We start from the raw sequence: 13,538 nt of genomic DNA, 5'->3' as shown, positions 1-13,538 counted from the left end.
TACTGATTTCGATGAACTTTGTTCAAATTGTTCTAACAAAATCAATAGCTTTGTTCAAGAAAAAATTGTAAAGTTCTTGAACAATACCCAATTAATTGATTTCCTCGATGCAATAGTTTACATATGCCTTTCCCACTAAGTAGAACAATGGACTTAACATGGCAAGAGTTTTGACAACTTATTAAACTGTAAAATTTTAGTTTTTAGGCCTTTGAATTTTCCAAACATCTTGCTATCAATACAAAAAATTCATTGATTGGGGCAGCTTTGAACATTTTTTAACTTTTTTTTAAATCATTATTTTATTAATTTTAACCACTTTTTTTCTTTCTAAATATTCAAAACAATAATTAGGGAATGAAATTGCAGTGCTTGTACGATTTTCAAGCTAAAAATAAAATCGGTATTCTTACGTTTTCAACATACATAAAATTGCTCAAAGCTACTACAGTAACTTTGAATTTACCAGAGGCAGCTTTAAATCATCACTCGCAAATAAAAACAACTAAAGTTTAATATATGAAGTTTAAGATATAAGAAGTTTAAGATATAAAGAATTACTACTATTTTTTTTATTCATTAAGTTTAACTTTTATTTATAGCAATTAGATCACTTTTTTCTTCTACAGTCTGATGTTATAATCACTTTAAAGAATAGATCAAACAAGACTTATGCAAAACTGTTAAGTAAAAGTATTAACTTATAACTTAATAGAATATAAATTTAAATAATGTTAATAAGATTCAAAAAACAAGTGATATGTACATATTATTTTCACAAAATGTTTAGTTATACTAAGTTCACAAAGGCTTAATAATAAATAAACTAAATTCATAAATGTTTCACAAATCCTTTTTTTTTAAGGCTGTCCCACACTCCCCTAAAATAATCACAGTTACATGTTTTTAGTTTATTATATTCAATGACGTAATTAAATAACTAGATGTCTAACTTCGGGATTTATATAAAATAAAAGTGAAGCCGATTTATTTGTTTACTATTTTAATCAGCCATTATTATATCGGGCAGAAAACAGTAAATATCATATAATGTAGAGAGTAAATCCGTGACATTATTTCTTTTGCCTTGCTAAAGTATTTATTTAATTCAATTATTTTCATCACAAAATTGTAAATTCTTGTGCTGCATAAGGATGTTCTAATAGATATATAAAAGGCGGCACGAAATCCTTTCATAAAGTTCCTCTTCAAAATTCTGCATTATGTAAAAGATGGATTATTGCTTTGAAACGTGAAAATTTTCTTCCATCCAAACACACCTGTATCTGCAGCGACAATTTATTAGAATCAGACTACAATTATTGTATCCCAGACAAAAAAAATCCAAGTCTTGATCATCATCAAAAGCCTATTTGAAAATGTAATGCTGTGCCATCAGTTTTTATATTTTCTACAAATATTCAAAAGACAAAAAGGAAACTCCCATCAATACGAACATCAGTAAATTCATTATCTAAATTTGATCCTTTATCGAAAAAAATAAAGTTTGATGTTAACCCTGCTATAGACAAACCCAGCAAAGAAATTAATTCAACACATAATGATCAGCCAGAAAGCACTATTGAAAAAAATGACTACACCAGTCAATCTCCAACACAATCTATAAGATCTTTATCAACAGCAAAAGAAAAATTAAAAAAAAAGTGAAGGCTTTACAACAAAAATTAAAAAGAAAAGAAAAGAAAACCTGTTCTTTATAAGACATAATTTCCCTTTTAAAATCTAAAAATTATTTGACTACTGATGTTGCCACTGTTTTAAGCAAAATTTTTCTGGACTCTCATATGAAATCATTAAGAACCAATTTTCCAATCAAAATGTTAAACCAAAAGGTCACAGATACAACGATGAAGTGAAAAAATTTGCTTTAACTCTTCATTTTTATTCTCCACGTGCGTATAACTTTTTTCGGCCAATACTATGTCTTCCTGCTGCCAGTTCAATATCACATTGGACATCATCTGTAAATTGTGATCCTGGTTTATTCCTTGATGTTTTTTCATATCTTGGTCATAAACAGAAAACAGATATTAATTTTAAGCATTGTGCTCTTATTATTGATGCTATGGCAATCTAAAACAGTACCGTCAACTGGGGTGACTATGAACGCTTTTTTAACATTTATGCATCATATAATAATACAGTTAGTCTAACAGCTAATTTTTTTTATTTAACAGAACATTATACTATCTAGCTTCCAAAATTGGTTCTAGGCCTGATAAACATTATAAAGTAAATACCTTAATTTTCTTATTTTATACAAGCATATTCGTACTTTTAAAACGGGGTGAGAATGAACAGCCGATTCGGAGTTACTTTGAACACGACATAATGTTTTTATTTCTTAGATTATGAATAGACCAACATGTTGTAAGGCTGGGGGGGGGGGAGGAATACTGTTAAAGATCAAACAGATAACAGAAAGTGTATTTAATATGTTGTAGAGTCTTTTATTTCAAATCAATTTATGTGAAAAAAATTACATACTAAGTTTAAAATCTAGTTTTTTCAGCACATTTCTATTTACAACAATATTTACAAAGCTGCCTTAAAAAAAAACAGACCATCAACTATCACTATCCTCGAAGTTCTTACATGGCTCACACAGGCTGCATATAAAGTCAATTTTTTCAATATCAAGCTTATAATATTGATTTTTTTTATAGAAAAGGCCACAACACTGGAGGTGATAAGGTTTGCTGCATTTGTCGCATTGAATCCATACGTCATCGCCTAATACAATCCATTTTTTGTTACAGAGAGCACAGTACCAATCACTATCTTTGTTGTTTTGCTCTGTTTAACTTGATGGTATTGACTCATCTAAACAAAGAACTCTTTTTCCTGATTCAACCTTTTGACCGCGTGTTTTTCGTATTGCAACTGGATTTGTGCCTAAGCCTAGATTATTTTTCAGAATCTCTAAAACGGATTCGTTAAGAACCATTACAGTGTCTTTACCACCAGAGTCTTTATTTTTTCCAGGAAGTCGTTTTATCACCTCTGTTTTGTTGATAGGGTAGATTCCTGTTGCTCGAAATCCGGAAATTAAAGCTTCTGGTTTCAAGGTGTTTACTAACTTGTTTAAAAAAGTAGGCATTTGTTCTTTTGGAATAGCCCCTTTAATACGACTTTCTATTCTCCACTTTGAAAGTACTGTCCTCCACGACTGCTTTAACCCTCTAAATACAGCAACATCTAGTGGTTGACAGAGATGGGTTGCATTAGGTGGCATTGTTACAAACTTGATGTCATATTGAATCGTGGCTTCAATAACTTCTGGAGAAAAATGTGAACCCAGATTATCACCAATCAGCAATGTTGGTGATAATCCCGGTTTTAAAATAGCAATTGGCAAGAATATCTCCATGAACCATCTGGTAAATGTTCTACCATCAAACCACCCATTAGTGGTGATATCGTATACGGTTCTAGGTGGTCCACCATGAGTCCAACCCTGGTAGAGATTTTTTGCTTTATAAACAACCATAGGCGGCAACAATTCTCCAACAGCGTTACCAGCAAAAATTATACTAGTTGATTGCTTTGAATGTTCCTGTTTGCTTTCAACGCGTTGTCCATGTCCACGACGAACAATAACAGCATTGGACCCTGGATTATCTGTTATATTGGTATCGTCATAATTATATATGTTTTCTGGAGGTATATCCTTTAACTCTTGGTATAAGTTGTTAAAATAACGGTTAAGAGTTTCTTCATTGACTAAAGCCCTACTATGCTTTACATTGTGACCAACCCTTTTTGTCAGACAATGTCTTTTCATGAAAGACTGTACCCAATCTACACCAGGCATATTATTTTTAAATATAAAGTCTGTTATTTTCTTTTTATCACAATAAAATTTAACTAAAAGTCGAATGTCCAAAGAATCAAGAGGCACCCTCCAATCTGTCATATAAGTAATTGTTTGAACAATTAAATTTTCTTTAGAACTATCAAGTCTGCTTTGTCCACCGTGTTTTTTTGGAACTTGATTTCCAAGTTTTACGTTTTTATGGAGAGTTCCTAGCGGAATGTTATAAGCTTTGGCTACTTCCCTGTATGTTGTTTCACCTTTTAGTTAACTTGGTACTGATGTTCATAGTCACCCCGCTGTTCATAGTCACTCCCGTTGCTTATGACAAAAGTTCAGGTCACTATATTGGTTTTTGTGATTTTGGTAAATATATTTCTGTATGTGAACCTGATACTCCAGCTACAGAGGCATTAATTTTCATCTTAGTTGGTTTGTGAAGACATTGGAAAACACCCATTTGGTTATGTTTTATCAAATAAAGTTAAAGCAAATGATTTAACATGTTTTATTAAAAATATTTTAGATGTGGCTTTGACATATGAACTTTGTATCAAAAGTATTACATTTGATGGTACTAGTACAAATTTAAATTCCATTGTCCCATTTGGATGTAAGTTTGGCAAAGTCATAGACGATATAGTTAGTACTTTTTCATATAACAAGCAATTTGCTTGCATTCGCGGAAAAAATGGTTACAACAACAATCCTGATGTAGTGCAGTTAAAGTCATCGTTAAAACAAATTCTTCTGCAAAACTCCATAGTTGGATCGAGTCATGCTAACTGCCTGATGTTTGAGCCATATTCTAATGGCTCTATTTTTTCTCTTAGTAGGAAAAAAAGGTTGTATTCTGTTGATAATTTTGACCAAGACAAAAAAACTTCTTCAAAGTCAATATCCGACTTTGAAGAAGTTTTTTTGTACTGCAATGAACTTCAAATGTCTAGCTACAAAGAAGCAATATTGGGATATATCTCTGGTTTTATAGTCAGAAAGTTAATAAATACTATTTCATGTAATGTTTGTGCTCAATCATTAACTGATATTTTATCATACGAACATTCCTATGCGAAATCTTATTTGTCATTTAATAATATGAAAGATCGTGGTGGTTTGTTTTTGCCATCAAAGGATGTTGTTTCTGTTGTCGAGTCGTGTGAGAAAGTATTTAACTTCTTTATTAGTGGGGAAGATTTAAAAAATCCAAAAATAACCTCAGATAAAAATATAAAGCATAAGATGATCCATTGTGTTAACAAATTAATTATTATAAAAAAAGTCTCTAAAGGACTTGATAGTCACGACTTAGAATTGTGGACTGAAAATAAAGATTTGCATTCCAGCCAGCTTTTTAGAAAGATATGTGAATATTACTTTAGAATTCGAATGTTCAGATATGCCCAGGATTATACCACTAAAGTTCTAAGAAAGTTGTCAATTGGTTTAAGACAACAAACTAACAAATTAATATTGTTCAAGGGTTTATGAATATTTCATTTTATTGTATAAAACTTTTATTAAAATAATAAAATATATTATACGATGTTTTAGTTTGATGTTCTAAATGCAAATACGTTTTTAAATATATATTTTTGTAGCTATAAAAATAACAGTTTGTTTTAGTTTGTTATAACAAACTAAACATGCTAACAATATCATGTCCAATCTTTGACAAAAAAATATGTATGTATTGACTGTATGCTCACTAAATTGATCGTCTGTGATTCTAATCGTCTTTAATTCCAAGAATAAGGGCGTTAAAATTGCCAATATCTTTTCATATGAATGTGATTGCTAAAAGCTTTTTGCCTGATATAATAGTGGCTTCCAACGCATTAAATTGGCTTCACTAAAAACGGCGAAGTTAAATATCTAGTTATTTATTTATATCATTGATTATATTACAGAATGTTTTTTGACGCAAAAGATATTTATTCTATTTAATAATTTACATTTTCACAACTACAAATTAGTTTCAATTTTTTCACATCGTAATATAAGCAAAATATACATATTAAATAATAAATATATTCCCGGTATTCACCAGAATTCTGTTCCGGTCGGAATTCCGACCGGAATTTACGACTTTTAGTTCATTCCGACCGTAAGTACAATGTTTCAGGCCGGAATGCAGGTATTTAATTTTTATTATTATTTTTTTTTAAGACATGACACAGACTGTGTAAATTAAATTAAAACAATTCATTATTCTACAGGGTAATGAAGAACTATGAATAAACCTTGGTAAAAAATACAAACTTCTTAACAAACATTATGTAATTTTATTTGCAGTAATCAATTTGTAAGAATTTCTTGAAGTTTAGGAATAATGTGGTGAAAAAGAGTTGCTATCCAGTTTTGGGACACAAACTAGTTCTTTTTTACATCAAAAATGTTATATGAGTCTTGGAATAGTCTCATTTTGAATGTTACTTAAACTTTACACTTTACACTTAGTCTCATTTTAAATGTTACTTAAACAATTGAATAAAATATGATGTCTAATACTACTGTGATCAAAAAGTAAGGTGAATTTTTAATTTAAACTTCCGGCCTTATTCGAATCGTCCAATCTTTTTTATTTTTAAGTTGGTAGGAATGTCATTAACATTTGCGCCAAATTACATGTCAAACTCATAATTATTTTTTTTTGTTTACGCTTGTTTCTGAAGTACCAATAGTGCATTCGGCGATTTTCACGATGTCTAATTTTGTTGAGCAAAGAAGTGCTATTAAATTTTGTTTGCGGAATGATATTTCTGCTGCTGAAACGTATTGAATGTTGCAAAAGGCCTTCGGTGAAGAGACTATGTCTCAAAAAAATGTTTACAAGTGGTACAAAGACTTCAAAGAAAGCCGAGAACGTGTTGATGACTTGGAACGCTCCGGACGACCATCGACTTCGATTGATGATCGCCACATCAACAAAATCAAAGAATTGGTGCTTGCAAATCGTCGGTTAACCATTCGAGACCTTGTTGACATGGTTGGAATATCATTTGGGTTGGTGCAAGCGATTTTGAAGGATCATTTGGGCCTCAGAAGACTCAAATCACGTTTGGTGCCGAAATTTCTCAATTTCTTTGAAAAAGAGCGTCGCGTTAAAACGTGTGAAGCAATGCTTTCTGACTATCAAGACGTCTACAAACAAATTATTACTGGCGATGAGACTTGGGTCTACGCATACGACCCTAAAACAACCGACCAATCGAGTGAATACCGTGAAAAAGGCGAGCCGAGACCGAAGCAACCACGTCAAAGTCGCTCAAAAATCAAGATCATGTTGACTGTTTTCTTTGATTATTGTGGTGTCGTGCACTACGAATTCCTTCCAACTGGCCAAACTGTCAACAAGGAATAGCGTTATGCGACGTTTGCGTGAAGCTATTCGCAAAAAGAGACCGGAATTATGGGCCAATAACTCTTGGATTTTGCACCACGATAATGCGCCTTCGCACACAGCACTGGTTCTTCGTGAGTTTTTCGCCAAAAACTCTACCCATGTTGCTCCACAACCACCGTATTCGCCCGACTTAGCACCGTGTGACTTCTGGCTGTTCCCAAAGCTCAAGAGACCACTCCAGGGAAATTGTTTTGAGTCCATTGAAGAGATCCAACGTGAATCGGCACGCGCATTGAAGGCTATCCCTACCGAGGACTTTTCGGCATGCTTCGAAGACTGGAAAAAACGTTGGCAAAAGTGCATTGGGGCTGGGGGGGATTATTTTGAGGGGGACGATACAGATTTGGAAGAATAAATAAAGATTTTTCATTTTATAAAAAAATTCACCTTACTTTTTGATCACATTAGTATAATAAAAATTTCAATTTTAAACTTAATGGAAAAAAAGAAAACAAAGAAATAATTTTAAACATAATTATTATGCAGGTATATGAAGCAAGAATCAAATTAATGTAATAGGTTTTATATATATATATATATATATATATATATATATATATATATATATATATATATATATATATATATATATATATATATATATATATATATATATATATATATATTTATATATATATATATATATATATATATATATATATATATATATATATATATATATATATATATATATATATATATATATATATACTTTTTTTCTCATAGAACACACCGGAACGGCGTTCTGGCACCTTTTTTTCACATATATCTAAACATTTTTTCCCCCATATTTTTACATAAAGAACTTTTTTTAAATTTAAATTAACACTTAGTGGAAATTTGGAGAAACTGTAATCAAAAATCTGATAATAAGACTACAGTTAAATGCAAGAAAAACGATTCATTGATTCCGTAAATAACTTGTAGAAAAAGTATATCCTAAAAAATTAGTTTATTTGGTACACGCTCTTAATATTCTTATTTCCTCAAGTAAATGCAAACTAGGATTTTGTAGGTGAATCTGATGATCACACCAGCCAGGTCTTCATTAATGATCAAAACAGTTTCAATTTTTTTATTCACCAAGTTAGTAGGACCACTGCAAACAAGCTTTGATCTTTTAAAGTACGTTGGTAGGTTGTTTAGTAGAAGGCATTTAGCTCTAAACTTTAAAAGCCAGGAAAAAAGACGAGATGATTTGTCCAACGAAAATAGAAAAAAATTCTGGGATTTGTTATAAAAGTTTATAGGTTTGTATAGTTTGTATCTTATATACGTTGCCGTAACCCCTCATTCCACTCAATTCCTTTACCCCCCCCTTCCCCTCATTATTTTGGAAAATAAAAAAAAGCTTCTTACGTTGGAAAACAAATTTATATGTTCCCGCTTTATTTTTTCTTTTTTAGTTTTATTTAAGTACCCCCAAAAAGTCCTACACAGAGCACCGCGGATGAGCATTTAATTGGAAGCCTCCTGCCTAACCGATGTCACAAAACTTGCCCAGAGTTGGGGTTTGAACCACGGATCCTTTGTTTCCCTAGGTAAGTGCGCTCAAACTACGCCACGGCTGCTCAAACCACACATCAAAACCTAATTGGGTTTAATGTGTGGTGGAGCCCACCAAAGGCTATTCATATGTATAAACTTTATTTATAAATTCAATTGATAATTTCTGCTTCATTTTTGACATCTAAAAAATAATACAGGTGAGTTTCGGCACGTTTTTTTATAAAAAAAAGCACTGTATATATATTAGGGGTGTACCGGAATAAAAATTTTGAATTCCAGCCGGAACCAGATATGCCGGAGTTGTTGATAATATTACGGCCGGAACGAGAATTATAGTATATAATGTAATTTTTTACCTTTTTTTAAGGTTGAAAGCCTGCATAATATATATTTATAACCTAATATATATATATATATATATATATATATATATATATATATTTTTTTTTTTTTTTTTTTTTTTTTTTTTTTTTTTTCTGGATGAGTATTTATTCTCGCGCCATTCGTTTAAAGTTTAACATTTTTACATTTTTTGAGTTTTTATGGGCAGTTTCAAATGTTCAGCGCGAATAGAAATTTATAAACCTTTAACAATTTAACTGCGTCAATACAAAGAATGGAAGAATTTTTATCCATACCGATAGTGCGCATTTTTATTATTATCATATTTGTTACAAGGTGGTACTTTAGAAACGCAAAAATCGGGTAATATTTAAAAAAAGCGCAGTTAAGAAAACAATTTTTTTATCGAGCTACTTAACAATTTTTAATTTTAAAAAATCTAATATTACCACCTTAAGTAAGTTTATTATAACATCATAACATAATAATGCATGTTATATTTTATAATTATAGTTAAATGAATTAGGTTATTTAAACATTTATAATATTTTAAATAAACTTTTAAAAAATTTTAAACTTCATACAAATTATGAAAATGTTTATAGTGATTAACATTATGATCAATGAGTAACATTATGAAATTTTGTTTTAAAGCTAGCTATGACAACAAAAGTATCTGAGGTGTATCCTTGTCCCAAGAAGGGGTTTAAAAAAAGAAGATCGAGTCGCAAGAACATGTTCCTAGTTAACGTCACTCTGGATAGAATGGAAACAAACCAGCTGCCCCTAAAGATTCACGTTATCCAACGCTACTTATTTTTAAGAGAACAATTTCCAAAGAAAGCATTGAAGGATCTCGTCGCTTGTCCTTTAATGTCCAAAACTTTCAAGTAAGCTTTTAGCTTTAGAAATCAATAGATAAGAACGTTGTTTCATGTTTTATGTCAAATATAGTAAAGATAATTTAATAAGTTATGTTTTTAATTTACGGAAGTTCTTCATAGATTAAAATGCATAACAAACAATGAATTTTGCAATGTCAGTTGTATCCTTTCCGGAATCTTAATTCCTTGGAGAAAAACTGGCTTCAAAGTCATCAGTGACAAAAGGATGATGTATCATGTCAAGAAGTATGTAGAAAAGTACATACCATTGAAGAAATCCCAGAAAAAAATTGGAATTGGTTATCTTGAGACAAGAAATAAATTTGAGAAATCAATGACAGGTAGGGGATAAATATTAAATGTTAAGATTTTCTAGTCTAACAGCCAATACTAAGCTAATTTATTGTGAAGTAAATAGTTTACTTTTTCTTGTTCTTACCTAATAAAATTAAATTTAAAGGATTATTTTGGGCTGGAGAAGACATTACGCTTCTTGAACGTAGTTTAAAGACTGATAGGCTAAGACTGGAAGCAAATAAGATTGAAGATTTAACCTTCATACGGGACCAGCTAAGTTGCAGAAAGATGGTGATTGGAGCGTTGGACGGTCGGTTTGTAGATGTTAGTAATAGATCTGCATCAAGAAATAACTCTAAAACCTCTGGTATAGTAAAAAAAACTTTCCATGATTTCTCCGGATTTTCCTCTGAAAGTGAAATAATTACTGATGACTCTAATGATACATGTTCCGAAGATGATTTTAAGATTGGTAACGCATCAAAGAAGAAGACAGTTAAAAATATGACTCTAAAGATACCAAAAGACATTTTTTCAAAAACTGCCAGAACTGCTATTGGGATGGGAATATCTACTAACCAGGCAACAGCACTTATCTCTTTTTTTCTTTGCAATGCCGGTGGAGATATAGAAAATGTAACATTATCCCACAGCTCAACTCACAGGATTTTTGATACAATAATAAGAAATGATGCTGGTGTTCTTAGAGCAAACATAACCAGTATGGTTAAGACGAGCGGCAAACCCATCATTGTGCATTTTGATAGCAAAATTATCAAAGATTATACGGGTAGCATAGATGAGACAAAAGACCGAATTTGTGTGCTTATAAGGTATGACAATCAGTCCCATCTGTTAGGCGCTCCAGGGTTGGAACACAGCAGTGGTGAGGCTCAGTTCACAGCAATTCAAAATCTATTAGATTCTTTTGATCTAGGGCAGTTCATCCACGGAGTTTGTTTTGATACCACTGCTTCAAACACTGGCTATTTAAAAGGAGCTTGTGCAAGATTAGCTAATTTTTATGGCCGACCATTGCTCTTGTTAGCCTGCCGCCATCATGTAGGAGAGCTCCATATAAAACACTTTTGCAATGAAGTTGCAGTAAACAAATCTGTTGGACCAGAGAATCAACTATTTAAATCTCTAAAGCAGAACTGGCATGGTATTGATGCAAACAACGAGAAGATGCTGTTGAAATTTAATCACCAGAATGTTAAGGGTACCTGGTTGGAGAAGCAGGCTCTATTGGTGCTAAAAACTTGCAAGGACCTGATAGATAAAAACAAGTTAAGAAATAGTCAGGTAAGGTTAAAATAAAGAAATATATTACTTTAAAACAACTTTATACCAAATATATATACCAACTATAAAAATAGAAAGAAGAAACATAAAAGTTTTTAATTAAGTTGTAAATTATATACATTTAGACTTTTGAGAAGCGCAAAGATTATTGTGAACTGGCAGAGCTTGTATTTATGTTCCTTGAAGAAGATCAGACAGTTAGGTATAAAATTCACAAAACCGGAGCTATTTCACACGCCAGGTTCATGGCAAAGGCATTGTACTATATGAAGTTCAATTTGCTTCTCCCTAAGATCAGACAGGTTCTTTTTCTTAGTGATGAAATTGTCAAAGAGATCAACAGAATGGCTGAATACATTTCTCTTTTCTGGGCATCGTGGTTTTTGACCTGCGAGTTTTCTGATTCTGCAGCTTTTGAAGTAAAACTTAATTTCCTAAATATTTTTATATTAGTCTCATAATTTAAGAATAATTTGTTTCAAAAAAATACCAACTAAATTGTTTTAGAATAATGACATAAATAAATGACACTTATTACATTAGATGTTAGACGTGTCATTATCAACCTTACTTACTATCTGTATTGCATTATTTTTAACTCACACTCTTAGGATCAACGAAACTATTGGCAGATGTGCCATTACAATGCGTATGAGCCTGCCGCAGAAGTGGTATTAAAATCATGGCGAAACCATATGTGGTATTTGGATCCATCAACCGTGGTGCTGGCGCTAGCATGTTCTAATAAAGATCACTACATCGAAATGGAAAAGATGGCAAAAGTTCTTTATTCAACCCAACGGAGTGGCATTAAATATGTAGGAACGGTTAGAACCAAAACTGAAATCCTTTCTGATAGCAGTTTTTTGTTTAATATAGATCAACCACCAGGTCTTGAATCATATATTTCGCCAGATTCCTGGTTAATTTTTGATATCCTAGGTCATACTTTTGAAAAATGTCTATGGATGAAACTCCCTCAGATTTTTTGGAAAGAATTTCCAGGATACAATGAGTTTCAAAGCTTCGTAAAATCTGTCGAAGTTGTTAAAGACTCATCAGAACGTGCAGTAAAACTCATTCAAGATAATGTAAAGCGTGCGAAGAGCGAGGAAAAACTTCAGAACCTTCTCCAAATGAAAAACTCTTGGAAAAAGCCATTTAAAAAGACGAAGAATGGATACAAGGAGTCAGTTACAACGCCTGCTCCCTCGCTACTGGCTGTGAGTTAATAATTCAAAACCTTTCCAATATCTCTAATAATTAGAATTACCTTACTGTAGACTCTAAACCTTGAAAATGCATTTTAAAAAAAACTAAATTATGTGATTTTTAGAGATATGTGTCTTAAAGGAAAGAATATATTATATATATAATAAATATAATAGCAGCTATGGCAGTACTTAGAGTTCTTACTTTAATATCGGAGGTCCGAGGATTGATGCCGGTTTAGTCATATAAACGACATTTACTAGTAAAAAATTTTCCCGCGGTGCTCTGTGATGAGCACTTAAAATTTAATAAGAATTTAAAATAACACGCACAAAATCTAAGTAGATATTTTCTGAAATATATCAACACATTTTGATCTAGTTAAATCTACAGCAAAATATTTAAAGTCCTATAACAAATCTTTTGGGGGTAACCATTTTAAGTTTGGCTTTGTTTAATCTTAGGTTCCAATAAAAGTAATTTTTTTAAAAACATCGTTTGATACCAATAAGAAGTAAAAAAAAAAAAATATTGCACCATGACTGAAAATGACCTCATAGATCAACAAAAAGGCACTTTGAAATAACACAAATGTTGATTTTTCTATCAAAATCAGTGTATTTCTTAACTCGAAAAGCACAGTGTTTTTTTTGGTATGGGAACACATGAAGAGAATATAAATGAAAAAATTAACTGGATTCGACATCAGAATTGATTCGCGCCGTTGTGTTGAAAACTGCTCAATTTT

General features: G+C 31.6%; 1 protein-coding gene across 1 annotated transcript; it reads left to right on the top strand.

The window, feature by feature from the left end:
• Positions 1-9,473: 9,473 nt before the first annotated feature.
• On the top strand, positions 9,474-12,980 carry LOC136092381 (uncharacterized). Its single transcript, XM_065820496.1, has 6 exons — positions 9,474-9,549; positions 9,747-9,982; positions 10,097-10,317; positions 10,437-11,578; positions 11,704-11,997; positions 12,190-12,980. Exons 2-6 carry the CDS (start codon positions 9,753-9,755, stop codon positions 12,808-12,810), a joined length of 2,508 nt encoding a protein of 835 aa, XP_065676568.1. The 5' UTR covers positions 9,474-9,549; positions 9,747-9,752; the 3' UTR covers positions 12,811-12,980.
• Positions 12,981-13,538: the final 558 nt, after the last annotated feature.

This window comes from Hydra vulgaris, chromosome 15 (genome assembly GCF_038396675.1).
Source record: "Hydra vulgaris chromosome 15, alternate assembly HydraT2T_AEP".
NCBI classification, from domain to species: Eukaryota; Metazoa; Cnidaria; class Hydrozoa; order Anthoathecata; family Hydridae; genus Hydra; species Hydra vulgaris.
This window is presented reverse-complemented; position numbering and strand designations above follow the sequence as displayed.